At 40.0% G+C, this 26,461-nt stretch overlaps 1 protein-coding gene across 1 annotated transcript in view; it reads left to right on the forward strand.

The window, feature by feature from the left end:
- The first annotated feature begins 383 nt into the window (after nucleotides 1-383).
- The window catches only part of CFAP43 (cilia and flagella associated protein 43), a 97,770-nt gene continuing 71,692 nt past the window's right edge, over nucleotides 384-26,461 (forward strand). Inside the window, exons 1-8 of the mRNA XM_017500813.2 lie at nucleotides 384-579; nucleotides 1,917-2,170; nucleotides 7,217-7,313; nucleotides 17,043-17,210; nucleotides 18,995-19,145; nucleotides 22,393-22,552; nucleotides 24,207-24,274; nucleotides 26,020-26,151. Coding sequence (XP_017356302.2) covers nucleotides 515-579; nucleotides 1,917-2,170; nucleotides 7,217-7,313; nucleotides 17,043-17,210; nucleotides 18,995-19,145; nucleotides 22,393-22,552; nucleotides 24,207-24,274; nucleotides 26,020-26,151 — 1,095 coding nt within the window. The 5' untranslated portion in view covers nucleotides 384-514. The remainder of the gene's footprint in view (nucleotides 580-1,916; nucleotides 2,171-7,216; nucleotides 7,314-17,042; nucleotides 17,211-18,994; nucleotides 19,146-22,392; nucleotides 22,553-24,206; nucleotides 24,275-26,019; nucleotides 26,152-26,461) is intronic.

The raw sequence follows: 26,461 nt of genomic DNA on the forward strand, positions 1-26,461 counted from the left end.
GAACGCTTGATTCTAGCGATCCTTCCACCTCAGTCTCCCAAGTAGCTGGGACTACAGGCACGTGCCGCCATGCCCAGCTGATTTTTAAAATTTTTGTAGAGATGCAGGGAGGGGGAAAGGTCTCACTATATTGTCCAGGCTGGTCTTTAACTCCCAGCCTCAAGCGATCCTTCCCCGCTGGCCTCTGAAAACACGGAGATTGCAGGCATGAACCTTACTTGCAATTATTGGCCCGGACCTGGGCCGTTCCAGCCCACACTCGGAAGGGCCCGCCTCTCTCTTGGCTTGCCGCTCACCCATTGGTCGAGCGCGGCGACCGTTCCACCAATCTGCTCGGCCCTGGAGGGAGACGGCCAAAGAGCAGAGCCAATGGTCGCGGGGCTTACGGTCTCCGGGATACTGGTGTACACAGCGGCAGCGTTGCGGCCCGCAGCCAGGCGGCTGAGGAACCGTCACCGACCCGCCCCGGGGTGCTGCGTGCGCTGCCCGCTCCCGCCTGAGGAAAACTGGGCCCATGGCACAAGGCCGGGAGCGCGACGAAGGCCCCCACTCAGCCGGCGGCTCGTCCCTATCCGTGAGGTGCGGTCTCAACGACCCCGCGACCGATCTCGGTCTCGCGGAACCTCCTGCCCGACGTCCCTTCCTCCCTTCTCTCCTTCGCGTTCCTTAGGGCGGCTCTCCACGCAGCTTCGCCCCCTTCCTCTCCGCCCCCCAGTGCCTTCCCGCAGCCTCCCTCCCCGTGTGACCTCCTCCATGCTCTCCCATCCCCTTGTTCCGTGACCCCGTCCCCCAGTTGTCTTTCCCACTCCTGCGACCCTGACCCTCGCTCGCTTACCTAGCAACGCCCCCTGCACCCTTCACTGGCTCAGGATTCCCGCCAATGATCCGGGTCCCCTGATCACATCCCCCTCCCCCTCCACCCGGGGACAGCCCCGATCCCGTCCTTGCTGTTTGGTGATTTTCCCCAAAGTTTGGATCTTGAATCCCTTCTAACTCCCATCCACTAGCTTTGGATGTATTTGCATTTATAGTGGCCTTTGAAAAGCATCAAGCACTGCGCGAATATGGGTGGTATTTTTTTTCCTGCATTCTAGCGTGTTCCCCCCCACTTCCAGCCCCCACCCCGACTCTATACAGCACCCCCTGCTAGTCCTGGGCACTCTAATGTCTCGAGGTTTCTCACCAAACCAGTGTCCTTCACTTGCCTTTTCTACCGCCTTCAAGCAAATCTTTAATATTTAAATAAAAATAGAATCTCCTTCATCTCTCCTTCCTTCTAGCATACACCTAGCACACACTCCTTACCTAAGGGTGCCTTTTGTGTGCCAGCGTTTCATTGACGTCGACTTCATTCCTTTTATTTTCTACATTCATCTCTATTTTTAGATCTGAAATATGGCCACATACTCTTCATCTGTGTAAATAAGCAATTTTCCTACTCGGCTTACACACAAAGTAGGCTGTCCTATCAAAGTTGTTTTTTAAGTTTATTTTAAAAGTCTAATGATAAAAGAATGGCTATTCTTTTATAATTCTCATTGAGTAGATCTGGTGTGGGAACGAGATCAAACTCTTTTCTCTGTTACTTTCACGTTTTGTCCTCCAAGTGTACAAGACCTCAGAAGTCCTTCTGAGACTTTCTCAGGTTTGGTCAGAGTTTTGTTTGCTGAAAAAGTTATCTGAAGAAGGCCTGGGAGACCTATGGAACTTTAGGTCTACATTTAAATTTCTATAGTTCATTGACTTAAATGGATCTCACAGCCAGCATATGTGTTCTTTTATCTTAGAAATTGTTTGGGGGCAGAAAAGTTATGAAAATAGCAATGTTTCAAAGATTTTGATGACCCTTTGCTTTGTTTTAAAAAAAAAAGTATTTGAAATGTATTATATTGATGTTGACATGTCTTTTCCCAAAGATGGGTGCAAGGATTCCCTAAGCAGAATGTTCATTTTGTCAACGACAACACCATTTGCTACCCTTGTGGGAATTTTGTAATATTTATTAACATTGAAACAAAGAAAAAGACTGTACTCCAGTGTAGTAATGGAATTGTGGGCGTCGTGGCAACTAACATCCCCTATGAAGTTGTGGCTTTTTCTGACCGGAAGCTGAAACCCCTCATCTACATATACAGCTTTCCTGGATTGACCAGAAGGACCAAACTGAAAGGTATTCTGGAGAACCCTTCCTCTGCCTGTAATTGAAGGATTTTAAGATTTGACCAAATCTAATATAAGTAAAGGTTGAAAGGTTTTTTTTTTTTTTTTAATATACATTTTTAAAGAAGGAATCAAGCTGATCACTGAGGATTTAATTAAGTTGGCTAGAAACTTGCTGTTCAAAGTGTGGTCTGTTTACTAGCAACATTGGTGCTACCTGGGAAGCTTGTTATAAATGCAGAAACTTGGCTCCCAAAGCCAGATCTATTCAATCAGAATCTGCATTTTAACAAAATTCCCCAGGTGGTTCATATGCACATTAAACTATGAGAAGCACTGGGCTAGAAGACTCTATTACCTTTTTCAGAACAATGATTTTTTTTTTTTCTCTAATATGTGTTGAAAATCCTGGTGAATTGATGTTAATATAATTTCTAAAGATGAGTGTCTGAGCCTCAATTTCCTCATCCATGAAATAGGGGCAAAGATAGTGTCTAATGTGAAGGCTGCAGTAATGATGATAGATGCAATTATATAATATACTGTATATGTATGTATGCCAAGGGCCCAATCAATGTTGCCTACCATTTGAATTACTATATTTTATTTTATTGAAACAGAGTTTGGCTCCATCACCCAGTCTGGAGTGCAGTGGCGTGATCCTGGCCCACTGCAGCCTCTGCCTCCTGAGTTCAAGTGATTCTCCTGACTCAGCCTCCCAATTAGCTGGGATTACAGGCATGCACCACGACGCTCGGCTATTTTTTTAATATTTTTGGTAGAGAATGATGGGGTTTTATCATGTTGGCCAGGCTGGTCTGGAACTCCTGGCCTCAAGTGATCCACCCACCTCCGCCTCCCAAAGTGCTGGGATTACAGGTGTGAGCCACTGTGCCTGACCTACTGACTCATTCTTAGATACAGCTGACCCACACTGAGCTACTGCACCTCTGCTGGAGCCTCTACCTAATGATTCCCTCATTTATCACCCCATGGGCAGAAAGCTCATGCTTGAGACTAGACTTAGCTCTATAGTCTTAAGGGTCAATTAAGTGTTTGGGTGAAGTCAGGGAACTTCAGTATAATTTACAATACTTTGTTTGTGGGGAAATTTGCGTTCTCAACAGATTAAGACAACTTTTAAAACATAACCCGGCTGGGCACAGTGGCTCATGCCTGTAATCCCAACACTTTGGGAGGCCGAGGCGGGCAGATCAAGAGATAAAGACCATCCTGGCCAACATGGTGAAACCCCATCTCTACTAAAAATACAAAAATTAGCTGAGCATAGTGGTGCATGCCTGTAGTCCCAGCTACTCAGGAGGCTGAGACAGGAGAATCACTTGAACCCAGGAAGCATAGGTTGCAGTGAGCCAAGATTGCACCACTGCACTCCGGCCTGGTGATAGAGCAAGACTCCGTCTCAAAAAACAAAATAAAAAACAACAAAAAAAGATAACCCATTCACAAGTTGGGGACTATCTAGGTGGACTATAACTTTTTCTTTAAGTTTCCTCAGCTTGGTTATTTGGCTGTAGTTCTGTTTGAGCCAATTGAAAGTTAGTTCAAACCATTAGCTAAGAGTCGTACTGAATAATGAAGCCCTAAAGGAATTCACAGTAAAATTAGAAATAAGTCATCAGACCTGTTATCACTATTATTTAATATCAATCTGGAAGTTCTAGCCAATGGCAACAAAATATAAAACTGAAAAAAAATATATAGCTATGAGAAAGGAGATGATGAATGATGGAATAATCTACTAACAAAAGAATGCTCAGTAAGATGCTAGTGTTGAGGTAAATATGCATGCAGTTTGAAGATATACATACTTAGAAATAATTCAGAAAAATAAGTGTGAGTGACCTAGGTGAAGAAAACTACAAAAATCATTGATTTAAAATATTTAAATATACAGAAATATATGCCTGGATGGAAAGCCTGGTTATTATAAATATATTTCTGAGATTTGTCACAGAAAGTAATTTATCATGTAGGTTTATCATATGTTTTAGACAGCAAGGAGTACTCAAATGATTCGAAAATTCATCTGGGAAAATAAAACAGAGAATGAGAATAATTTGAAAGAGAATGATGGCAAGGCAGAGGGTCATTTTAATACTATGGCACCATAGTAATTAGGAGTATGGCATTGGTGCCGGGATCACCAGATTGGTGGGAGAGTTGAAAACTTGGGACAGAATCTAAAGTGTTTAAGAGCTGAGTAAATGATGAAAGACGCCCCGCCAAAAAGGAGGAAGAGGAGGAGGAGGAAGAACAGGAGGGAGGAAGAAGGAAGAAGAAAAAGAAAAAATGTGGATTATTCAACAGTGGTGTTAAGAAAACTGAATATTTGAACAAAAGTATCAAGTTAGACACTCATGATCTATATCAGATGAAAATAAGCGTTCAGTATAAATAACAGAAATAAATCCACTTAAAAATAGTAGAAAATATGATAGAATAGAGGAGTGATTACAGGAAGGGGTAGAACTTTTCATACAAAACAAAAACTTAGAAAAGACAGACACATTTGATTGCATATATATTTAAAACTGATTAACATTAAAAACACCATGAAAAATTAAAAGGGAAATAATAAACTGAAGAAAATATTTGGAATAAATATGATCAAATATCTTCCGAGCATTAATGAAATAATAAAAACAAGACAAACAGAACAATGGAAAAGAAATTAACCCAGACAAATCACTAAACTACAGATGACCAAAGACATCAAATCTATCTCAACATTTGTTTTTAAAAAGTTTGGTTTAAATTAGCTGGGCATGGTGATGCGTGCCTGTAATCCCAGCTACTCAGGAGGCTGAGGCAGGAGAATTGCCTGAACCCAGGAGGCGGAGGTTGCGGTGAGCCGAGATCGCGCCATTGCACTCCAGCCTGGGTAACATGAGTGAAACTCTGTCAAAAAAAAAAAAAAAAAAGTGTGGTTTAAACCAAGATACTATTTTTTTGCCAGTCAAGGTCACAATTTCTTTTAAGATCATAATTGCTAGGTAGAGTGCAGTGAAATTGGTAGCACTTCTATTTGCTGAAGGTGGGACTATAAGTTGATAGTGTCTTCCTGTGAAGTAAATATTTGCTCAATTTGACCTAGTATACTCACTTCAAGAAGAATTCAATTTTTAGGAAATTGTTAGAAATATGGTCAAAGATTTACATGCAAAGGAGTTTAAAAAGCACTATCATAATAGCAAAAGATTGGAGCAACCTAGATCTCCAGTATTATGGATATAGTTAAAAAAATTAAAACACACTATAAAGGGGTATTATGTAAACATTTTTAAAGAGGTGTTAAGATAATGATAAATGCTCAATGTAATGTAAATAAAAATAGGAGGGAACACTATGTATGATGTAATTCCATTTAAAAGTGGATTATCATAAATAATTTTTTTTTTGAGACAGAGTCTCGCTCTATCTCTCAGGCTGGAGTGCAGTGGCACAATCTCAGCTCATTGCACCTTCCGCCTCCCAGGTGCAAGGGATTTTTCTGGCCTCAGCCTCCCGAGTAGCTGGGATTACAGATGCCCATCACCATGCCTGGCTAATTTTTTTTTTTTTTTAGACTGAGTCTTGCTCTGTCACCCAGGCTGGAGTGCGGTGGCACGATCTCGGCTCACTGCAACCTCTGCCTCCTAGGCTCAAGCAATTCTCCTGCCTCAGCCTGCTGAGTAGCTGGGATTACAGGCGTGTATAACCACGCCCAGCTAATTTTTGTATTTTTAGTAGAGGTGGGATTTCGCCATGTTGGCCAGGCTGCTCTCAAACTTCTGACCTCAGGTGATCCACCCACCTCGGCCTCCCAAAGTGCTGGGATTAACAGGCATGAGCCACCGCACTCAGCCTCATATATAATATTTAATCTATGGCTAGTATAGCTATAAAAAGCAGAGTTACATTTAAAGAAAATATATATGTATTTTTTTCAAGTAAACACAGAAGAAAATACTAGAAAGAAATTTACCAAGTTCGGTGGTAGGATTATAGAGGATATATTTTTCTCTCTTTTTTTTTTTTTTTTTTTTCTTCAAACACCATATTTTTTAAGATTTAAAGAATATCTAAAATGGGTCATCTTCCATTGTGGAGGGAAATGACTATTTAGCAAGCATTTAAAAATCATTAAGGTCTCTGCCTACAGAAAAACTTAATTTTTGTAGTGAATGCTCAATAGATACATATTTTTGTCTTTGTTGATTAGACTATGCTAAAGATATTCAACAAATGATGCAAGTTAAATTGTAGCATTATATTATGGTCAATTAAAATGAGAATGAGAAAAAAGCAAGAAACAGCCATTAAAAATCCACACAAAACGCAATCGAGACACATACAAATACAGACTGAGGTGAGGGCAAAGCTTGCACCTGTGGAACCACATTAAAGAACAGCAGATGAAGGAGAGGGAAAATCAGACCATTCTATACTGGGAAGCAGAGACAGGCACTTCTTGTTTTGGCCTCCCCATGAGATGCATTTTAAAACACGTTTGTTGCTAAGACTTTGGAATTCATGTTGCTTTTCTTCAACTATAGGTACAAAGGAGTATATCACTTTTTATAGCTGTTCCAAAAGCTGGAAGATACTAAGCTAAGGGGCAGATATGGCCTAAGATAATAGAAATGAGGAAGTAGGCTAGAATGATTACAAACCTCCAAGATATTTAAAGATGTCTAAATAACTATTCTAATTACAGTGTCTCCTATATTTATGAGATACTCTATGATTCTTGGGTCATTTCAAGTCATTCTGGGACATATATGGTGCAGTATGCTCACTTCTGCATTGAAGTCTAGAGACAGTAGCCTAATGTTCCTAATTCACTTTAGTATCTTTTACAAATGGATCTTAGCTTTGCTCTAAGCTTTCTGTTCATGGTCTTAGAAATTAGCCAGGTGCTGTCTTATTCTAATAGTTAAATGCTTTTGAATTATGTGAAAATCATTAGCAAAGGAAAATAAACTATAAGACCGTAGTTAACTGAACATGGTCTTAACATAATCAAATCCTTGTAATGGATTTTATATTTTAGGCAACGTTCTTCTGGACTACACTTTACTTTCATTCAGTTACTGTGGCACCTACCTGGCTAGTTACTCCTCTCTCCCAGAATTTGAACTGGCCCTTTGGTAAGTTACAGCATCCTGTGGAATTCCTTTTACTGGGTTACATTTTCCTCTTACTGTTCTGGATTTTATCAAAGGAAATAGACATGAAAAATCTGAAACAAGGAAATATAGAAGGAAAAAATCCCAATCACAAGTTTTAATATAGTTGCTATGTTTAGGAATAAAATTTGGCAGTCAGGGCAAACACTATATGAAAACTAAATTACTGTCATTCTCTTTTATTAACATGCTTTATGTATTCTCAGATAATATATTTATAAATACACAAAGTTTCACTTAATAAATGGCGTCTTGGAGTTGTTTGCATGTTTGCTGCTAATATTGAAATTGAGATGGTCTCTATATTAGAGTTCAGTTTAAAGTAATTGTTGTTAGAGACATTAGAATAATTATATGTTCAGAGAGTGGAGTATTATACCACTTTTGTCTGCTGTATGGGAAATACCTGTGGTTAAGATACACTTCTGGTCTTTCTTGAATTATTTCATGTGGCCAATTTTAAGGCTGTACTCCCTCTTCTATCCATCATATAACCCCTTCAAGGGGATATTTTTCTTATTTTCAAGGGGAAGTACAAGATATTCCAGGAATGATTAAGGATAATATACCAGCATTCCTTTCTTTCTTTCCTTTTTTTTCTTGAGATGGAGTCTCGCTTTGACACCAGGCTGGAGTGCAGTGGCGCAATCTTGGCTCAAGGCAACCTCCGCCTCATGGTTCAAGTGATTCTTCCGCCTCAGACTCCTGAGTAGCTGGGACTACAAGTGCGCACCACCATGGCCTGCTAATTTTTTTGTATTTTTTTAGTAGAGGCAGGGTTTCACCATGTTGGTCGGGATGGCCATGCTCTCATGACCTCGTGAACCACCTGCCTCAGCCTCCCAAACTGCTGGGATTACAGGTATGAGTATATCAGCATTTCTTATACAAAAATGTAAGAACCTAGATTCAGGGAGCCACATTTAGTTTATGTAAAAAAAAAATTTTTTTTTTTTTTTTTTGAGACGGAGTCTTGCACTGTCACCCAGGCTGGAGTGCAATGGCGCAATCTCAGCTCACTGCAACCTCCACCTACCACGTTCAAGTAATTCTCGTACCTCAGCCTCCTGAAGTCGGGATTACAGGCACCTGCCATCATGCCAAGCTAATTTTTGTATTTTTGTAGAGATAAGGTTTCACCATGTTGGCCAGGCTGGTCTTGAACTCCTGACCTCAGGTGATCTGCCCACCTTGGCCTCTCAAAGTGCTGGGATTATAGGCATGAGCCACTGCACCTGGCCCTAAAATTTTTTAAAACAGCTTTATTGAGGTATAATGGACAGATAATAAACTGTTCACATGTAAAGTAAATGCTTTGATAAGTTTTGACTTATGTATATACCCATCACCATAATCAAGATAATAGATACATCTATCACCCCAGAAAGATCTTCTTTATTAGCCTTTGTCAGTGATATGTTTTCTGTCACTCTAGCTTGCATTTTCTGGTAGTTCATATACAGGGAGTCATACAGTGTCTATTCTCTTATCTAGTTTCTTTCATGCCGCATAATTATTTTGAAATTATCTTATGCCGCTGCATATATGTGTCAATAGTCATTGCTTTCTAATCCTTGGTATGGATATACCATACTTTATTCACCTGTTGTTGATGTACTGTATTAGCTTGCTAGGGCTTCTGTAACAAAGTATCACACACTGAGTGTCTCAGACAACAGAAATGTATCATCTCACAGTTCTGGATATACAGGATAGCAGGCAGGATAGGAAGCAGCTGGGGAGAGATGACAAGTGCATACATTCTCATAATTCCAAAAGCAGAAGGCTCCAATTGTCCTTCCTAAGTATAACCTGTGAATATTAAAAAAAGCAGTGAAGGGGAATGAGCACAGATGTGTTAGTATAACAGACTTAGACCTGAATCCTGGTTCCACAAATTACTAGCTGTGTGATCTTAGAAAGGCTTAGTTTCTTCCTCTGTAAAATGGATATATCAATATCTCCTATTTCCTAAATATGGTTTTTCTAATAATTCATTGAGTAAAACATATGCATCATACCTAATAGTGTCTATTACATGATGTTTATTTAAGTCAGAGTTTCAAAAATGATGATTGTTAGGCTAATTCTGGGCCACCAATGTATTTTGTTTAGGCCATAAAATATTTTTAAAATTGGAAAAATTTAGAGAAAAAGTTATCTGTGTAGCCTTTCTCAAACACAGGCAACCCTGGACCTTTATTCCCACATGGTCACAGTCTGGTGTGGGCTAGTAAGTGGTTGCTCGTTCTAGATGCCCACCACCTTGAGCAGGGGTCAGTAAATGATGGCCCATAGGCCAAATGTGGCCCACCACCTGTTTTTGTAAATAAAGTTTCATTGGAACATGCTATTTGGTTATATGTTGTCTATGGCTGCTTTTGCTCTGCAGTAGCAGACTCGAGTTGTAAAAGAGCTCATATGTGGTCTGCAAAGCTAAAAAGATTTACTGTCTGGTCTTTTTAGAAAGTGCTTGCCAACCCCTGACCTAGAAGTGTATATACTCAGACCATTTCATCGTTTACATTAACTTCCTGGCCCCTATAAGCATTTGAGTTTGCTCACTGGATTTAATCCATTCAATAAGCTTGTATCTCCTGCTTCCTACTGGAAATAAAACATATCTCTTCTTAGGTACATTTTAGGTATATCTGAGTCTTCTGTAGGGGGCATTTTTGATAGGCTGAGGTGAGACCAAGACTATGCGTAGGTAGTATCTTCTCCCTGTCCCAACCCTTCCCCTAGATTTTTTTTGCATGTCTTAATATTCACGTCCACTTCCATTTAGAAAATTTGAGTCAGAGCGGGCAGGAGTGAGAAGGGCAGGGGAGGACAAGGTAGATGCTGTGGGGAGGGCCAGACACTGCTCTCTCATGAGGAGATTCTCAGTGAGGCTCTGTGGCAGCGGAGGTGCCCCGGGGCCCAAGAATGAGTATGAACAGAGCTGGGAGACAGACACTCCTCCAGCCTCTGCTCTGGAAACCAAGATTAGAAACTTTGGCAGCAACCCTGATGGCACCGTTGGGTGCTGCATAGAAATGTGAGTGAGATTTAATCCTGTGATGAGGGCCAGTAGTCCTCTTCACCAAGTAGCTTTGCCAGCAGTGGGCCTAAACACAAGGGAGCTGGAAGATAAGCAGGGAGGAGGATGCAACTCACTTGGTGACAGTAATTTAGTAAAAGTTCAAAAGAGGTGAACTTCTGGAAGTCACACAAGGAGGAGCTCAAGTACCACGATTTGACTCCAGGAAGTAAATTGGTCCAAGAAGACTTTACCTTTATGTTCTAATGTTTTAAAAGAGCAGAATGGATTCATATATTATTTGTGTTATTAAAAATAACAATTTTGAAAAAGAATCTAAGTGGAGAATGGTCTTATGGTTGTAGTCTCAGGCTGGTGGGGTCTGGAACATCTGGGGTTCACAAGCAAAGACAATATGCTGTACACCAGCTATACCACCACCATGAGTTTCATCAGAGAGGCATTCACTGAGATTGCCAATGGGTTAGTCCATTTAATCCCTGCCTCCCCTCCCCGCCCCCACAAAACCCTCATGAGACATCTATGATGGTCCTTATTTTAAAGAAAGAGACTGAAACTTTAGAGAGATGAGATGTTAAAGTAGAATTTTCAAACAGCTTGTGAGTCGTAAGGTGGTTTCGTATAACTCCTTGATAACGGAACCAGCAGGAAGACGAAGCTGGTCCCTGTCTTAGTAAACTATCACATAATCCCATGGACTGGGTGGCTTATAATCAACAGAAATTTGTTTCTTACAGTTCTGGAGGCTAGAAAGTCCAAGATCAAGGCATTAACAGCTTCAGTGTCTGGTGAGGGTCTGCTTCCTGATTCGTGGATGATAATTTCCACTATATCCTCACATGGTGAAAGGGATGAGCTAGCTCTCTTTTATAAGGATACTCATCTCAATCATGAGGGCTCTGCACCCTTGACCTGATCACTCCCCAAAAGTCCCAATCCTCCAATCCCCAATACTATTACCATTGGGGTTAGGATTTCAACATAGAAATTTTGGGGGCACGAACAGACCATAGCAATTCCTGAGTGCTTAAAAGAACATCCAGCAGGCACTGTGGCTCATGCCTGCAATCCCAACACTTTGGGAGGCTGAGGTGGGTGGATTTAATCCTGAGGTCAGGAGTTTGAGACCAGCCTGGCCAACATGGCAAAACCCCATCTCTACTAAAAATATGAAAATTAGTCAGGTGGGTGGATGCCTGTAGTCCCAGCTATTCGGGAGGCTGAGGTAGGAGAATTGCTTGAACCTGGGAGGAGGTTGCAGTGAGCTGAGATCACACCACTGCACTCCTGGGTGACAGAGCGAGACTCCACCTCAAAACACACACATACACACACACATACACATGCACACAGAGTTAGAAAAAGGAATGGTTAAATAATATTTCTAGGTTAGAAACATGAATGATTAACTTTCCAGAGATCCCTATAACCTTAGCTACTTAAACTTATTTTCTACCAGGGAACAGAATCATAGCATTGTATATGTTCTAGTGTTAAACTCTAACCCGTAAATGCGTGCCTGCTTTTATCACATTGGGGCTGTTAGTATACTAGGATAACAAAGTTACATTCTCCAGGAGTATCAGACATGGGGCAAAACAAGGTACAAAGTCTGGTTTTTGTTTGAGGAGGCTTGTTGGAAAATGCTTATAACACAATGTGAGAAATCAAGCCAACACAATTTTTCTTTTTTCCAAGTTTCGTTTTTGTTTTTTTTTTTGTTCTTATAAGCTACTTCCCTAAACTTATATAGTTAGTAAGTTGCTGAGTGGGCTTTAAACTCATTTGGTTTCTAAGCTCTTTCATAGCTTTCATTAATCTAAGGTACAATGGGAACATGTAGTAGGGGTACCTCACCTAATCTGATGGTGTAGGGGGATGGTCAGGGAAAGCCTCCTGGAAGAAGAGGTAATGTTTAAGCAGATACGTGTATTAATTAGCTAGACCTACCATAACAAAGTACCACAGCCTTGGTGGCTTAAACAGCATAAATGTATTGTCTCCCAGTTCTAGAGACTAGAATTCCGAGATTAAGGTCTCAGCATGGTTGGTTCCTTCTGAAGGCTATGAGAGAGAATCTGCTCCTATGCCTCTCACCAACTTCTGCTCATTTTTTTGCTGGCAGTCCTTGGCTTATAGACACATCACCCAGATCTCTGCTTTTATTTTTACATGGCATTCTCCCTGTGTGTGTCTGTCTCCAAATGATCCTTTTCTATAAGAACACTAGTCTTACTGGATTAGGGCCCATCCTAATGACCTATTTTAACTTGATTACCCTCTGTAAAGACCATATTTCCAAATAAGGTCACATTCTGAAGTGCTAGGGGTTAGGATATTAGCATGGGAATTTAGGGGAGGCACAGTTCAACCCATAGCAATATCTAAAGGATGAGCAGGAATCAGCCTTGTGACAAGAAGAAAGAAGATCCCAGGCAGAGGACTAGCATGTGCAAAGGCCATGAGGTAGAGAAAGCACGGTAGGTTTTAATGAAAAGTTCATAGTAATGGGAACAAGAGATATGCCATGAGAGAGGCAAGCCTGGAGGGACAGTCAGAGGTCAGCTCATGAGCAGCCATATAAGTAGGTGACAGTGTGGTTTATCATCCACATCAGGATGCTTTAGAGAGTCCTGAAAGGGGGTGTTGCTAATGAATGCAGGGCACCTAAACTGGGTTTAGCCTAAACTGGATTTCTCCTAGGCGTACTGCAAAGGATACTCACCCTCCATATAAGCTATGCTATTGGACAAATCTTTTATCCGAAAGGCAATGTGAAGCTACTAAAGGGTTTTAAGCAGGTATATGACCATTATGTCTGCATTTAAGAAGACTTTCCAGCCAGTTGTTTCCCTCTAATACTTTTGTATTGTGGAAGGTATATTGGAAGGAAACCAGGCATGAGCATCAATTAGGAGGCTGTGGTGGTCCAGGTGAGAGATGACCGTGGCATGGACTAGGGTGGGAGTAGAGATAGAGGGAAATGAAACTATTTGGGAGGTGATTAGGAGGTAGCATCGCAGGACTCGTAACTGACTAAATGTTGGGTGTGGTGCTGAGGAAGAGGGATGGGTCTAGGGTTATACCCAGAGTTGTGACTTGGGCAACTTAGGGACACTGAGTGCTATAGAGAGATAATGAGGGCTTGGGGGCAGGGAATTTAGAGGAGGCAATGGGGGAAGATGAGCTAGGGGACAAACTGAACTGTGACTGCTTGAGATGAACAAATGGAGATAACTAGTTGGCAGCTGATATATCAGTTAGGACTTAGGGTCAGTTGTGGTCACAGAAACCCAAATCACCAACAGGTGTTTCCTTCTCTCACATGCAGCTGTCTGGGCCCAAGCAGCTATGGATGTGTGGTGGCTCCTCGGGGTCAGCAGCTCCCACTGTAATGCTGCTCTGCTGTTCCTAGGATGTTGCCCTCATCTCTAGTATTTACCCCATTAGAGACTAGTGATGAGGGCAACACTCTAGAAACAGCAGAGGAACTCTAGGAACCACCCCTGTATTTTTGGAAGCCAATGGGAAGAGAAAAGGATGAGGGGAAGGCCACAAACCTTCTGTTGAAATGCAGGACTTGGAAGGTGCACACACGACTGCCACTTACACTCATTGACCTGCTCGGCCATAAGCCACAGCTAGCTTCAAGGGGGGCACTGAGTCATATGGTCTTTGTTGTGAGTGGCCATATGTGCCTGGTTAATATTTGGGGGTTCTGTTACTCAGAGGGAGAAATGGAGAATAAATGTTGGGGGACTCATGCCTTGCCACAGATATCCAGGACTGGTGCTCAGGAGAGAGGGCTGGAGATAAACTTTTGGGAATAGTTAAGTCAATGGATAGCCAAAGTACTAAATGTAAATAAGAACACTTCAAGAAGAGCCTAAGGTGGAACTGAGAGAAATATCAATGGAAGGGACCCACTTAGGAGACTCATAGGAGTAGCCATGAAAGAAGGAGCGAAACTAGGCAAGGAGGGTTTTAGAATATGCCTCAGCCTTGGTTCCATGGAAAGCAGAGGCTGAGGCAAGAGCTCATGCACCCCGTCTTTGGTAGGGTGTGTGATCCCAGGGCAGGAGAGCCAGTCTGAGGGCACATTACCTTGCTGGTCACCACTTGGTACCAAGTGCAATTGATTACTTTATCTCAAAGGTAGTCTTCTGAGAGGTTCTATGAACTTCCGTGAATCAGGACAGTCCTCGGGCAGTGACAGACTGTGGGTGGGGAAGGGGAAAGGAGATGATAATTTATCCACCAACTCCTCTATCCCATGGATCAAAGCTTCATTTCATAGGGTGGTAACTCCTTCACACTTTCAGGTTTTGTCATGACTTCCTGCATCTTGTCCCCAGGAGCCACAGTGAAGCCTCTGGGCATGTGAAACAGGTGTCAGATGAGGCACAGGGCGGGTATGCCTACATGAAGTTAGTAAGAGCACACAGAATTGGACAGCCAGTGAGTCAGCTAGGCAGAAGAGGTGGTCAAGGGCTCAGAAACAATTGAGAGGATCTGTGATGTCCCATAAGAGGTGTGTGATGGAGAGTCTAAGAGTGATTCCAGAAGGTGGTTGTGGTGAACAGTGCCTAGTTCTGCAGAGGTAAAGTTAGACAATGACCAATAAATGTCTGTTGGATTTAGGATGAAGTGTCTGTGGATATAGCTGTTACATGTAAATTTTCAGTGCCGCAAAAGAAGTAGCACTCCAATATAAATTTCCTCAGCAAGGAAATTTACTTCTATAGAAGGGTGTGGCTCACAGACAGAAAAATGGCGAGCACACATCTGGACAAGAGAGGAAGGGGTTCTTATTCCTGATGGAGGTAGCCCCTGCTGCTGTGTCACTCCTCTATTGGCTAGGGTTAGACCACACAGTCTAAGCTAATTCTGATTGGCTATTTTAAAGGGAGCAGGGGCATGAGCTGGAGTGGTGAGGTGGGTAGTTTGGCAGGAAGGACAGTTATGGAACAGGTTAGAGCAGGTAGCCAGAGGTGACCTAGGTCAAAGCAGGTGATCAGAGCATGTGATCGGGATGAGTCAGGACAGAGCAGGGGACCAGAGGAACAGATGTGAACTGCTGATTAGAACTGGTGGAAAAGGTTGTTTATTGAAACTACAAGGAAGTTAAACTTTAAAATGGAGAATTAAAGAATAAGAGAGCTGAACATACTGACTTACTGATTCTTTGAAGAGAAACTTGGAGTTCACTATATCTAGCATAGCCATGTCAATGGAATGGTTGTGACAGGATGCAGATATCCTGGGATGAGGAGAGTGGATGAGAAAGCCATGGCAGTGACTTTAGAACAACTTGTTCAAAAAGCTTGGCTCAGAGGAGAGGGGAGAGAGACATAGAAAGGTGAGACTGAGGGAAGGCACTTGTGTGTTGACAGGAAGAAGTCAGGATAGAGGGAGAGTCAGAAAATGCAGTTATTATGGGTAAGCCAGTGTCCCTAAGAAGGCAAGGCTGTGGGAACCAGAGCACTGGTAAGCATATTGGCCTTAGGTAAGAGGAAGGATATACCTTCCATTGGAAGGGGATAGGAGGAGGAGAGAACCATGCAGACCCTAAAGATTAGTTATACTTGAGAGCAGGAATTCTCAGCTGATGGCCTCTGTTTTATTCATGGGCATCAAGACCATTTACCGAGAATGAGAAGAAAGTAGAGGAGTTAGAAGTTTCAGGAGAGGGGAGAATATTTTAAATGGCCATTTTAGAGAATGAGAGAGAGAGAGAACTGGCCAGAGAAACATAGCAGGACTGGAGATCCTATTGAGGGTCTGGTGGGAGTGGCAACCACAAATTTATACTGTCACTGTCATGTTCAGTTTTGTTATTTTGTTTGTTCCCATGTCTCCAGCACCTCAGGCTTCAGTTGTATCCATTCAGGGTTGATCGTCTTTGCCAGGTACCTGAGGCAAAAAGTCAAAGGATCGAGGGAACTGGAGATTTCAGCAAGAGTATGGTTGATGTGATGGTCAGGGCATAGGGAACAACGGATGAGGGCAGGAGGGAATGAAAGACAAGCTGAGTTCAATAAATATTAGCTCTAGTTTCCTAATTACAACTCTGAATGGAGTTCTGGCTCCTTATTTGAGAGCATAGCTCACATTTAATTTTTCCTTTTCTTTCATCTAGCAAGGGACTTTGTTCATGGTAGGAGTTCAGGGTATTCTCTTAAATGGGTAAATGAATAAATCCATTTTAAAATACACCACTTTAATTTTAAAAACTTAAAAAATGATCAGTTGGCATGGATGAGAAGAGTACCCCCAGATCCATGTGGAGTACTCACATGTAGTACTTACAGATTCAGGCACTTACACTTGTTTTGTAGCAAATGTGATGATGTATTTCATTTTCTAGGTTTGGCTGAGTTTAATTGCAAATTTAATAAAGAGGATAAAATAGCCTTGGTATAGCATATGACAGTATGTTTTTAAAACGTACAGTTATTTTGTTTTCTTAGGATACAATACAATGATAAGCAAAATTATTTATAAATTTGACATTAATGTCATCGATTATATAAATTGTATCATAAATTATATCCCAATTTACATATATTTTTTAAAAAATAGGTAAATGTTCTCGATACATGAAATTCAAATAAATTTTTTTTCGTTAAATGCTATTTTTCTTTAAGGAACTGGGAATCAAATATCATTTTGTGCAAGAAATCACAGCCTGGTATGGATGTGAACCAAATGTCTTTTAACCCCATGAACTGGCGCCAGCTGTGCTTATCAAGCCCAAGTACAGTGAGTGTGTGGACCATTGAAAGAAGTAACCAGGAGCATTATTTCAAAGCAAGGTAGGAGGCTTTGTTACTATACAGCAGTAGTAACACGGTGGTCTTTGTTTGCATTCATGTAATGTGATTGGGTCAATTTGATGAATTAAGTGGCTTTATACATACGTATATATACATACACACACATACATGTATACATTCAGCTTATCTTAACATCTTTCTACATGTGTGATTACCTTGGAGTGGTTTTTTGCATTTCAAAAAAATTCTCTGTGACTCGTTTCCCAATGAATTTATTGAAAATATTACGTTCTCTGAAAGCTTTTTTCAACATGATTTAATTTTCAAAAATTTGATTTGTCCTTACTATTTTAAAACATGCCTGTTGTATTAAAAAGGACAGTTAAGACTTTTGGCTATTACTTGGCTGCCCTACAAGAATTTCAAAAATAAGTAACGGTTAGATATAGAAATTATGCAGATTATACATTCAGCCACATTATCCACAAGCAAAGGGTAGTTGTGTATAGTGAAGCCATGGGAGTTACCTGTTTAAATAGAGCTGGGTCAAAGAGAAATTCTGTGAAAAATGCCCTGGTGTTAATGGGTGCTTTTGTTGAGAAAGAGCTCAAAGGCTCAAGGTGCTACTGAGCTGACCAGTTTTATTGTACTCCATGAAGTCAAAGTTGAAGAGATGTTGGATCTCTTGATTTTAAGAGACCTCAAAGTATTCCCTTGAAATTGCAATTTTTGATAAATTGCCTTAAGAGAATCTAAAGCTAGTAAACAAAGCTTTCAAAATGGAAACACTTAAGAGAAGCACTTCTTTCTGCTCAGTGCTCTTTATGTCTCAATTTCTTTTTCACAATAACCCATTGAATAGCCAAATCTGTCTCTAGTGAGAGTTGACAACACTGCACCTTTTAATAAAAGTGGGTTGTATCTCTATCAGATCCTTGTGAGGGCAGGCAAGTAACTTATTACACCCTTTTCTCCCTTCGCTTCCCTCGAACATTGTACTCAAGTTCTGAATACTGAGTTGTGACTTTTCTATAAGCAAATACATTGGGAGACAAAACAAGTGGATTGTCCTGGTTCACGAAGCAAGCAGGATTCAAACACACTTAAGCCTTACATTTGAGTAGTAGGTGCTGTTTTTATGTGATTGGCTTTCAAAATTGTTTATTGTTCATAAAATCTAGGTAAGGAAGTTTTTAATTTAATGCATGAAACAACCAGTTCTTCAAGTTAACCTTTATAAATTTAGATATATGATAAAGTTGAAAATGAACTCTTGATATCAGAGATTATAAAAGTAGCTGAATACAGCCTAAATATATGTTTAAATATGTATTTATTTTGGCCTACAGTGCTTTTCATTTGAATTAATTGCCGATATTTAAAATTTGAGAGATTTCTCATAAATATCCAGGTATTCTCTTGAAATTTTGGAATTAAAATTCTCACATATCAACAATCTTCTTGGCTTGAACTGAGTGGTACCTGCCACCTTGAGGAGGGAAAAATATTTTCCCATTTTCTACCATCCTCAATAGTCACATATCACCTGCCTGACCCCCATCCAGTGTTCAAATTTACTCCTGCTTTAGATATTAACTTTTAACAATTTTTATAATACCTAAGTACTTAGTTTAAAACTGTGTAGCTTGTTTTTTTTTTTACAACCTGTTATATAGTTTTAAATCTATCATTTGGCTTTTATTTTCTTATTTGATTTTTATAAGTTATAATACCTCCCCACCTCACTTACACTAATACGCAGTGGTTGCCTCAATAAGAAGCTTCTCTGCCTCTGATTGTTCTGATGTCTCTTTTGTCTATAGGTTGGTAAAACTACCTCTAGAAGATGGGTCATTTTTTAATGAAACGGATGTAGTTTTTCCTCAGTCGTTGCCGAAAGATCTCATCTATGGACCTGTGCTGCCACTGTCAGCCATCGCTGGGCTAGTAGGTGAAGAGGCAGAGACTTTCCGGGTAATTACCTGGCACCTCTTCCTGTTTATTTAATGGGTTGAGGTCTAGGAAGCCTGCTCTCTTGATTGTCATAAGCATCCCATGAGAAATGCAGGATAGAGAGGATCATCTTGGTTTTTCATATAGATTAGCCACAGAGACTGTGAGAGAGCAAGACTCTGGAGTTTTGAGTTTGAATTACTGGGATGGTGATGGCATTGCTAACAGAAACAGGGGGCCCAGGTGTGAGTTCCATTTTGGGCATATACAATTTAGGGTGCAGGGAAGATACCCAGGTGGAGATGCTGGGTGGAAGTTGGCAAAGTGGACCTAGTGTTAGGGAGGAGAGGTGGGACTGTCAGAGTCATTCTCACGGATAGGATGGTGGGAGCCCTGAGGGGGTGTGATGAGCAAAGAGAGAAAGGGTGCAAGAGAAGAGAAGGGAGCAAGAGCCTAGGGGCAAAAGAGAAGTCTGAGAAGGCACAGTCACAGGAGTAGGAGCAAACCCGGGAGGGAGGAACGAGGCCATAGGAAACAGCAGAAGAAAGTTTCAAAACAGGGAGTTTGCCAAATGTTACACCCCCATTCATTCATTCCACAAAAATACAAAAATTAGTCGGGCATGATGGTGGGTGCCTGTAATCCCAGCTACTCAGGAGGCTGAGGAAGGACAATTGCTTGAACCCGGGAGGTGGAGGTTGCAGTAAGCCGAGATAGTGCCATTGCACTCCAGCCTGGGTGACAGAGTGAGACTCAGTCTAAAAAAAAATAATAATAATAATAACAAAAATAATTTAATGTGAGGATTAGTTCATTAAAAAATATTTCCTCTAATGAATGACAATAATTCAACTTTTTAAATGATGGAAAGAGATTACAATCAACCTCCTGTATTCATGGGTTCTACTTCTGTGTATTCAGCCCACTGCAGATCAAAATATTCAGGAAAAAAAGTTGTATGGCTGCATCTGTACTGAATATATACACGCTTTGATTTCTTATCATTATTTCCTAAACAATACAGTATAACAACTATTTATATAACATGTATTAGGTATAAGTAACCTAGAGATGACTTAAAAGTATATGGGAGAAAAAATAAAATTAAAAAAAATTGAAAATAAAGAACAGGGGGATGTGTGTAGGTTATATGGAAATACGATGCCATTTAATATAAGGAACTTGAGCATCCACAGATTTTGGTATTGGTGGAGAGTCCTGGAACCCATCCCCCTGTGGATACTCTAGTTCCTTTTATAGCACAGGTCTCAGTCTTGGAAATATAACTACATTCAGCCACAGTGGGGCAGCAAAGTAAGAACAAAGACATCAGCCATGTAGGTTTTCAACTCAAATTTTTCTGTGTTTAGTATTTGGTGCATAGAGCCCCTAAATTTCTACTATCTCAAATTGGGTTTTTCTGAGCAGAAAATATGTGTAGGAGCCCTTATATTTCACATTTTGTGCAAACATGATGAACTCTGCATAAAATGTTTAAAATTCAGACAATTGTCCTTGTCATTTGAAAAGTGCTATGAAATGCCTTCTTTAAATACTCAAATGTGAAGTTACTATTTTAAAATGCTCATAATAGACATCTTTATTTTTAAATCTTTTTATTTGTATAAATGTAAGGGGTACACATGCAGTTTTGCTATGTGGATAGATTAGGCAAACATCTTTATTTCCTAGGACTTTTACACTCATTGTATTTCAAACTTTTTCTGAAAGCAGAAATGTAATGTTATGACTGACATCCTCAAATCATTCAGGGATTATTAATAAAGCCATATACTTTGTATTTAACTTAGACATTTTCCCAGTAATTTACTTTTTCATTTTGTAGCAAAATAAAGTGAGGAAAATGTTTAAAACATTGATTGATGTCTGTACAATGAATGAAAGCATAACCAAAATTAGATCTCAAATGTTTTGATTCTGTTCTCTCCTTCAATGTCATTTCTTGTGACCTGGGTATCAATGGCAAGGGAATCAATAATGACTCGATCTATGTAAGTTCTTAAAAATTGATAAGCTGTGGACTTTTAAAAAATTACAAACATTAAATAATCCCATTATCTTTTCATAGCTAACACCAGAAGGATACATTACAGGCCTTTAAATAGCCCTGAGTCACATTACACAACTTATTTAGGGCATTAGAAATGTATCCAGTTTTAAGTCTTAGCAAGGGAAAAATCAAAGGTAGATGTGATCTGGGCAGAAATTGGATCCAAGATCATGAACTTAATCTCAAGTGTCTAATTTCCTTTTTCCATCTACCTTTTTAATTTTTCCAAACAGATGTTGCTAAATAGGAATCTCTTTTAGAAACTCAAATATTTTGAAACATTTATGGAATTTTACATTTTCTAAAGCAGGATTAAATTGGACTGCAGTTTTTCATGTTTTGTTATCAAGTGATCAAAATGATTTCTGATTCTAGAGGACTGAAAAAGGAGATGGTATTATCAACAAACAGTTTTAAACACCATTAGTACCTTTTCTTTTTAAACATGTCAAAATTATAAACTATTCTTCCTGCTTACATTATCTATATAATCACATTCATTTTTAAATGGCATCGAATATATTTACCGATGGAAAACTGACAGGAAGACCAGCCCAGATTTGTCTTACAGAAAAAAAAAAGAAAAAAAAACACATCCAATACTAGGTTAACATACCAAGGCCAGAAAATTTCAAATTTTAATCTTCACATTTTGTTTTGTACACACAGATTCATTGGTGTTGTGAAAATGAGAGACATTTTTGTTTTGTTTAGTTTAAGATTTTGAGCCTATTTTCATTCCAGATAAGTCTGTCTTTTTGTGATTTATAGTCTAAGGTTAGATGTCATCAAAAAAACTCAAGAAACTTTTCAATAATGGAGATAATAGTGAGTAACTCTTTTTCTTGTAAGGCAAATCTCAGTCAGACACCACAGACATGTCATTATTCAGCAGCAGTTTAATTTTTTGGAACGGGGAAGGTGGTTTGCCTTTTTCTTGATCCATTGGGTGACCAGATCGTTACACAAGTATTTATTTTCTAACTGTCTGAGGCTGTGAGGGCATGAAATATACAAATAATACAACTTAAGTCAATCTGTCCTTTAAAAAAAAGATGATAAATGTTCAATGTTCCTGTGTTTTCTGTGTCTATGGGGTAAGGATGGTTCCTTTTTGTCAGTTGTTCTGGTGGGTATTTCTCTGGTTCTTAGCCATGATTGTTTGCTTAACACAAGGCTTTTATTCTCTTCCTGAAGCCGAAAGATGATCTATATCCTTTGCTTCACCCGACTATGCATTGCTGGACTCCAACAAGTGACCTGTACATTGGCTGTGAAGAGGGTCATCTTTTAGTGATTAATGGAGACACCTTGAAGGTGACTGTGCTTAATAAGATAGAAGAGGAATCACCATTGGGTGAGAAACAGCCCTGCTTCATATTCCTAGTATAGCCATGGGTGTTGCTTTGCTGGGTTTTCCCTATTTTTCTCCTTCCTGGAGACATCTTTGATTTCTCCTTCTTTATCCTCTAGCTGTTACTATGCTCTTGGCATTCTACCATCACTTTATGTGCATATTTCATATAATCCTCAGAACATTATGAGGAGAGACACCTTAACCTCCATGATACAGAAGAGATACATTAGGAAACATGACCCAATCCACATAAACTGGAGCTGTCACCTAAACCCAGGCTATAAGACCTGCGAGTCCAAATTCTTGGCTACTGTGCTGTATCCTTTTCTATACATATGCCCGTTCTGCTTAGTCAGCTAATCATACCCTTTTCTGCCCCCCATCCCAACCCTTTTCTCCATGCTGATGATCTCTTAAGCCCAAAAGGCATCTTGAAAATAACCTTTCTTTCTATTGGTCAGTTAGAAGTGTTTTTGTTTTTGTTTTTGTTTTTTTGTTTTTTGGGGTTTTTTTAGACAGAGCCTCACTCTGTCACCCAGGCTGGGGTTCAGTGGCACAATCTTGGCTCATTGCAACCCCTGCCTCCCGGGTTCAAGCAATTCTCGTGCCTCAGCTTCCCAAGTAGCTGGAATTATAGGCACACACTACCACGCCCAGCTGATTTTTGTATTTTTAGAAGAGATGGGGTTTCACCATGTTGGCCAGGTTGATCTTGAACTCCTGGCCTCAGGTGATCTGCCTGCCTTGGCCTCCCAATTTGGGATTACAGGCATGATCCACCACACCCTGCCATATTGCTCAGCTAGAATTTTAAAGAGAATCTGATCTATTGTCCCTTAGATCTAGCGTCTATTCCTGACCCCATCAGCTGTGGCCATGGTTGGGCCTGGGTCACAGGAGCCACTGTCCACCCATTGAGCAGTAGATGTAGACCCTGTGAGGAGGAGGCCTTGCCAGGACAAGCTCCTCAAACCTGTCCAAAGCATTCTCTACTTCAGTTGCTCTTACTATTTCACACTTTGATTTCTGTTACAACCTTAGAACGGACTTCACTGACCTTAATCTACATCTGACCCAAACCAGGCGGCTTATCTCTGCCAAATCTCCTTTTTGAAGGCCGCTTTTAACACCCAGCTCAAGAACTGCTCTGCCTTGATTTCATTCTCTCCCTAATCTGATCCTACCTGCTCTGTTAGTATTATTTCCAACTATACCCCAGTATGAGTTTTCTGAGCCAGTCATTTATTCTCACCATTTCACAGACATGTCTCTAGCCCACTCCCTTGGTATTTATTGTCTCTGAATCTGCCAATGCCAGCTTAAATACTAACCCCTCCAGCAAGTTTGCCCCATTGCAATGTCCCTAATCTACCATCTCTCCCATTCTGTGACTCAGTTTCCCTGTAAAACTGAGGCCATCAGGTTTGACTTTCCTGCCCTACTCCCTTTCTCTCTTCCCTTTTCTCCTACTGTACTCTCCAGCCTTGCTCCTCTCTCTAATCTAGCATTTCTGTTAGTTACATAGATCTGATGATAGAGAACTCAGAAACAACTTATATGATTTACATCAGTAAAAGCAACTTTTGTTATTAATTGTTGCATTGTGCTTTTAACTACATGTCACCTGCTTTACCTTATTTTTCTTTTCCAAAAGACAGAAGAAATTTTATCAGTCCAGTAACCTTGGTGTATCAGAAGGAGGGCGTGCTGGCTTCTGGAATTGTAATGTATTTTTTTTTCAAAATTAATTGGTTTGAAGAAAATACACAATTCCCATTTGTTGCCATTTACTATTATGAGCCATATTTTAGGATGTCAGATCTGTCAGATTATGAATTAAAATTGTTTCCTCTTTGAGTACTATTAAAAAAAGATTTATTATGAATAACTTCAAATCTATACAAAATAGAGGGAACAATATAATGAACTATCATATATTACTGCAAACGGAGACAAATAGAATTTAAAAATCCATTGCCCTTTTGCAAAGAAAAAAATATCTAATATCTGTAACCCAATTCCATGCTCATTTCTACATTTAATGTATTAGGTTGTCAGAAATAAATTTGGAACGTTTTGTCTAAGCTGCAACTTAGACTCTTATGAATGCCCATTTAGCTTACATGAGTCATAGTGTTATTGTTGATATTCGAATCAGTATTAATAGCCTCCATTTACTTGGTGCTTACTTTGTGCCAGGCACCAAGCTAAGTACTTTACATGTATTATCTTATTGGTCCTCACAACAACTTTATCAAATAGAAACTATTGACATCCTCCTTTCACAGACAAGTAACCTAATCCTACAGGGTTCACCAGCAAGTAATTGGAAGAGTTAGGGCTTGAACATAGGTGTGTCAAACTCCAAAGTCTTTGCTGTCATTAATTAGAACTCAGCCTCAGTAAGTATGAAAAGGGGTCAGACCATGTTTTTCCATGCCATTGTAATCAATGTAAACAATGCTAAGGTTTGGAACTGACCTATACTAAAATCTAGGTTTAGTTCTAGCTGTCCCGGATGTTAGCATAGTCCATTCCACTACCACAGTTGATATCTCCAGGACCTTGAGGGTAGCTAGGCAGTTGACTATCCCTCCTCCTCCTCCATTTTGTCTGCATTTGTGGCCTTTTTATGACTCTTGTCCTCTTCAAGACCACTGTTGATGTTTGTTTAACCCCCTTTAAAGGAATGATTGTAGCATTTGCTCTGGTGAGTGACAGAGAATGAAGATGAGCTTGAAAAAAGCACCTTGTCTGTTTTCCCTTCCAGAGCCCAAGCATTTGAACCCAGCCATCTCATAAGTGCTCATTCTTAGTTATAACAGGTCTAATCTAGAAAATGATAAATAAATTTCCTCAAAATATTTTCACTATTGTAAAGATAACTCAAATTCCTCTTGAGGGTAGTAAAATTAGCCTAAATCTGTTCACAACCAACCAATAAACAAACCCATTTATATTGGATACTTGCCATATTCTACTACTGTATGAGGAACTGAAAAAGAAGATACGAAGAGAATAAAAGGCACACTCCTACCCGTGGGTCATTTAGGGAAATAAGAAATGAACATAATAATGATTAAAGAACATACAGGAGGGCTAGTGTCCTTTGAAGGACATACTGCTATATATAAGCCACACAAATTCTGCTTTGTTTTCCCTACCTCCTGTGTAGTGAAGAATGTAGTAAGAAGAGGGATAGTAGAGAAACGCAAAGAAAGGACAGGTCAGCAAAGTTTTAGGTCATTGCAAAGTGTATCACAAAAGAGATCAAATTGAAGCTTGACCAGGGAACATAGTTAAAATTTGTCTAAATAAAGATGAAAGGACAGTGCATCTGTGCAAACATAGATGATAATTCCAAATAAACAGTAGAAGTAATCATTAAGCCATAGCTTATCTGATGAGTCATGTATACTATGCACTGACTAAGACTGATTTTCTACATTTATCTCACTCATCTCTAGGATGGCTTTGTGTATTCTTTTATTATTAAAGATGGAAGTTACGTGATTGAGGATTTTCTTGAGATTGAAAGACCTGTAGAACATATGATGTTTTCTCCAAATTATACAATGTTGCTGATTCAAACAGACAAGGTATGTTAGATGGTAATTTCTTGATATGTGATTTTCAGATAATATTATTATCACCATTGCATGACAGGAATGAGGAGCAGAGTGTGCTGCACAGTAATACTCTACTAGTCAAGACTCTAGGTTGTAAATGAAAAAATACCCAATTTTAAAGGCCTAAATTACGAAGAGCTATTGGTTTATTTTTGTACATGTAACTGAAAGGGCAAGGAGTGAATCTGAATACCAGAGGTCCCATGATCCCACCAAGCCTTGTTTTTTTCCATTTCTTGGTTCTGTTTCCTCTCTACTGCCTCTGTTTCCATGCAGACTC

The sequence above is a fragment of the Cebus imitator genome, unplaced genomic scaffold (assembly GCF_001604975.1).
Source record: "Cebus imitator isolate Cc_AM_T3 unplaced genomic scaffold, Cebus_imitator-1.0 Scaffold271, whole genome shotgun sequence".
Lineage (NCBI taxonomy): Eukaryota > Metazoa > Chordata > Mammalia > Primates > Cebidae > Cebus > Cebus imitator.